The sequence below is a fragment of the Cyanistes caeruleus genome, unplaced genomic scaffold (genome assembly GCF_971803275.1).
Source record: "Cyanistes caeruleus unplaced genomic scaffold, bCyaCae1.hap1.1 HAP1_SCAFFOLD_379, whole genome shotgun sequence".
Taxonomy (NCBI): Eukaryota; Metazoa; Chordata; class Aves; order Passeriformes; family Paridae; genus Cyanistes; species Cyanistes caeruleus.
Genome location: NW_028256134.1, coordinates 24,383 through 29,086, shown reverse-complemented (window position 1 = coordinate 29,086; position 4,704 = coordinate 24,383). Strand labels below are relative to the sequence as shown.

The following is a 4,704-nucleotide window of genomic DNA, read 5'->3' as shown; positions in this document are numbered from 1 at the left end:
ACGGGGGAGCCAAGAGCGAGCATCACACGGTGCCACAAGCATGGTCCTGAGCAGCCTAAGGCAAGAGTGGGTTTGTCCTGGATTTATGGATTTTCCTAGCTGAGGATGAGTAGGCAGACTCTGCTTTACAACCTGGAACCGCCTGCCTTGCCTCAGCTCTGGCTCCACAGACTGCCTGATGCCTCTGTCAGCAGCACGGGGATGTGCAGCCTTTATCTGCCCTGTACCTGCTCGCTGTGGCAATGGGAGAGCTGAGGCAAAGGCAGCTCGGGTTTATTGCCCACACCAGTCCCTGGGAAGCTGCAGGCAGGTCCTTGCACCACCCACCCGTCCCATCCACGCTGCAGAGGCAGGGCAGCAGCGGGACCCCCCTGCCCCCCAGCTCTGCTCCCAGGAAAATCCAAATTCCTCACTCTGGACGTGTGCTGATGCCTCTAAATCCACTGCTGCTGCTGGCACCTGAGGCTCCCTGTGCCAGCAGACAGAGAGGGGACGAGGGACATCCCTTGGTGGATCTTTCTACTTGCTTTGCACACAAGGTAACACCACAGAATCCCAGTCCTGGCCCCATTTTTAAATCACACTCAATTGGGAACACTTGTTCAGCTTTATTAAGAGTTTTATTAGCTCTAAAAATAGGTTCTTAAATATTTTCCAAGGTTGACTAAAATATGAAAAAACAATTATATAATCAGCGTTTAAAATAAACCGCAGTTTGTTACAACTGAGACCCATTCAGTGGAGTAACATTTATCAAGAGTCATAGCATATAGAAAATTGTACAGCCTCTGCAAATCCACAGACAGCATTTCTCTGCTCGCTTTCAAACTGAGCAGCTCCTGAACCTAATTTTCTGATGTCCATCAGAATTCTCACCAGCAGGAACACTGCAAGAGTGGAACACGGTCTTTGGGTGAGAAGGCTGCGAGGTTTTTAATGAAAATAAAGAACTGGTCTATCGGTGTAACCCTTTTTCTTAATATATATATATAATTTCTTACTGTTAAATGAAAACTTTTATAAATAATCTTACATAAATAATAATCTCAGAAGTTTTAAAAAGTTCACACCATCAGTCGGACCTGACTCAACATTCTCTGGTCTCTCACCGCTTAAACTATTCCTGCAATTACTCTGGAATACAAAAATCCTTAATGTCTCTTACTGCAAGAGCAGATCATATATTCTGGGCAAGAGTTAAGCTGCAGAGGAAGACTTGGCAGTTAAGTGAAATGCATGTTACAGCTGATGGCTGCTTTTTTGTTTTATTGGAATAACTGAAAAGAATTAAGCTGTAGTGCAGGTAGGGCTTGAGTCATGCTTTTATCGTTGCATCTCTTGGCCTGGTATGAACTATGTTATTAAAAACGGTAGCTCAAGCTGATCCTGTACCTTGTTTATCTACAACCAAGCTCGGCCAAAGATCAGCCAGCCTAGTGAGAAAAGTGTAGTTGAAGGCTGTGTACAAACAGGCACCGCTAATTGTCCTCCGTCGAGTACAGAGCCCGATTTCTCAGCTCGCCTTTAAACAAAGCACTCTTATCTATGCATAAGGAAAAGCACTACGCCGAGCAGAGTTAATACCTGTTAACCTACATCTTGATTTAGCTTGTTCTTTAGAAAAAGAGAGAAAAGGAAGTGATTTATCACCCCTTTTCGTTGCCAAAAGGAACTGCAGTAGGGTCCAAAAGCTGGAGATGCCGCTGTCAGTAGGGCTGTCGCCTCTTTCCCCCCGGAGTGTTGAAGTGGTCAGCGCCTTTGGTGTCGCGACTTTTTGCCTGGAAAGGAGCCGGCTGTGTTTGTGACGGCCACTAGAGCCCGGCGGTGCCCAGCAGAAGCCACCATCCGACCCTGCCATGGCGAGAGCCCCTTCGGGAGATGCTGGTCCCCGCTCGGGAGCGCGTCCCGGCCCTTCGCTCCTGCAGAGCTTCCCCGGAGCAGCCCCGGGCTGCGGCGGGGGGATCGTGGGCAGCCGGGGCATTGAAAGGCCCGGCAAGAAAAGCTTCGGACGCGGCAGGATTTAATGAGGGAGCAACCCCAGACGTGAACGAAACACGAACACGCTGCGGGTTTTCTCTTCCTTAGATAAAAGCACCGGCGAGCCAGCCTAAACGCTGCCCGCGGACGACTAGTCGGAACAAGTTCAAAGCCCAGAGCCGGAATTAAAATGTTTCCTGTGTGCGAGCGCCTGCCTCCCGCTCCGGGAGCTGCCCCCTGCCCCGGCAGCCCCGCTCCCGCCCGGGCTACACCAGCGACTCGCACACGGGCAGCGAGTCCGAGTCCTGGCTGTGCATGGAGCTCAGCCCCGTGTCCGAGTCCTCGTCGTTGTCGGCTCGGTCCTTGCGCAGCGCCCGTGCCTGCTCCATCCAGCCCGGTCCCGGCGGCCGCCCCCCGCCCGCCGCCCCGCGGGGCTCCGGAGCCTCCGCCACGTCCAGGGTGCCCAGCGTCTCCAGCAGGCTGCAGCTCCCGCTCCTTGTCCTCCCACGCCCGCCTAGTGCACTCCAGGTCGCTCTTGACGGCCTCCAGGTCGGTGCTCAGCTTGAGGCCGATGTAGAGGCTGGTGCTCAGCTGGGTCTTGACCCGCTCGTGTTCCAGCTGCAGCTCGCCCTCGCCGCCGCCGCTCAGCTCCGTGGTGTGGCAGTCCGTGTCGGCCAGCCCGGGCCCCGCCGCCAGCTCCAGCTCCTGCCGCCGCCGCTGCATCCAGCGCTCGTTGAGCTCCTCCTGGATCTCGGCGGCCAGGTGCTCCAGCAGCTCCTCCTGCTGCGCCCGCTGCTCCTGCAGCTGCAGCACCTCCTCGCACTTCCTGGCGTAGTTCTCCTCCTCCTCCTCCTCCTCCTCCTCCTGCTGCTGCTGCTGCTGCTGCTGCTGCTGCTGCTCGGGCTGCCCGGGCTGCCCGGGCTCCCGGCCCGGCTCGGGCTCGCCGCCCGTGCCCACCAGGTAGGTGTCCTGCACGTAGTTGACGCCGTGCCGCTTCATGCGGTCCAGGTGGATCTTAGCCTCGTACCTGTCGATCTCTCTGTCCAGCTCGCGGAGCCGCTGGATCTGCTGCCGGATGGTGTGGTCCTGCGAGAGCACCAGGTGCACCAGCGTCTCCATCCTCTCCGCCGACGAGGCCTCCCGGGCCAGCGGCTGCTGCCGCTTCTTGTTGATCTTGGCCAGCTTGCGGAAGGCTTTCCGCACCAGCCGCCGCTGCCGCTCCTGCGTGAGCGCCAGGCTGGCCCGGGCCGCCCCCAGCCCGCGGCCGGGCCGCTCCCGGCTCGGCACCACCCGCGCCTCGGCGCTGCGCGGCCCCGCGTTGGGCAGCGAGGCCTCGCTGCGCACCAGCACGAAGCGCACGTTCTCCTGCTCGTCCCCCCACGCCACCCAGAGCCGCAGGATCCTCGTCTTGTTGGGCAGGATCCTCTCGAAGCCGCGCCACTTCTCCACGATGCAGTAGGAGTGCGGCGGCCCCGACAGCATCCCTCCGGCCGGCTCGGGCGGCGCCGGGCGCTGCCGCCGGTGCTGGCTGTCCTCCAGCAGCACCCGCACCACGTCCGAGCAGGTGGTCCGCCGGGAGAGCCCGGAGATCAGCTTCTCCTCCTGGCAGATCCACACCGAGATCTTCCGCTCCTCGGGCTCCATCGGGGGCGGCGGCGGGCCCGGGGCCGCGGGCTCAGGGCCGGCCGGGCAGCCGCTCCATGGGGAGCGCTCTCTCGGAGGCGCTGCCCGCCCGCCTTCAGCGCGGCCGGGATGCCTTGGCGTCCCCTCCCAGCCCTCGGCACCCCGCCCGTGCGCTCCGCCGGCCGCTCCACCCCTTCCTGCCCGGGGCGCCGGCAGCCGCCGGCCCGGGGGGGCTCGCCCGGGGCGCCGGGAGCCGCCGCTGTCCCGCCGGGCTCCTCTGCAGTCCCGCTGGGGTGCTCTGTCCCACCGGCGTTCTCTGTCCCACCGGGTGCTCTGTCCCACCGGGGTGCTCTGTCCCACCGGGTGCTCTGTCCAGCCGGGGTGCTCTGTCCCACCGGGTGCTCTGTCCCACCGGCGTTCTCTGTCCCACCGGGTGCTCTGTCCCACCGGGGTGCTGTGTCCCACCGGGTGCTCTGTCCAGCCGGGGTGCTCTGTCCCACCGGGTGCTCTGTCCAGCCGGGGTTCTCTGTCCCACCGGCGTTCTCTGTCCCACCGGGGTGCTCTGTCCCACCGGGTGCTCTGTCCCACCCGGGTGCTCTGTCCCACCGGGGTGCTCTGTCCCACCGGGTGCTCTGTCCCACCCGGGTGCTCTGTCCCACCGGCGTTCTCTGTCCCACCGGGGTGCTCTGTCCCACCGGGGTTCGCTGTCCCCGCCGCTCTCGCCCCGCAGCCCCCGCACAGACACTTCGGAACAAGTCGGGGTCTCCTCCCTCCTCCGTCTCCTCCCTTCTCCGAGCCTTCCCTTCTCCGTGTCCTCCCTTCTCCGTGCCCTCCCTTCTCCGAGCCTTCCCTCCTCTGTGCCCTCCCTTCTCCGAGCCCTCCGAGCGAGCGGCGTCGGGGATCTTCCAAAGTGCCGAGGGACAGGAGCGAATCCTGGAGCTTCAAAGGGAAAGCCAGAACCAGTGAGGAATTTCCAGTTTTAGTAAATCATCCGCCTGTAATTAGGAAATTCATGTTTGTGGAGCGCTTCGCAGATGAAATATGCAAAGGACGGGAATGGCTAAGTGTTATTAAAATACTAGCTGAGCCAGATTTTAATGGGAG

The 4,704-nt window shown here is 60.6% G+C and overlaps 1 protein-coding gene across 1 annotated transcript; it reads right to left on the bottom strand.

Moving 5' to 3' along the window:
* Positions 1-598: 598 nt before the first annotated feature.
* On the bottom strand, positions 599-3,645 carry LOC147645397 (ras association domain-containing protein 10-like). Its single transcript, XM_086874664.1, is given in 2 exon segments — positions 599-2,457; positions 2,459-3,645. Coding segments are annotated over 2 exon segments (1,377 nt in total). The 5' UTR covers positions 3,622-3,645; the 3' UTR covers positions 599-2,243.
* Positions 3,646-4,704: the final 1,059 nt, after the last annotated feature.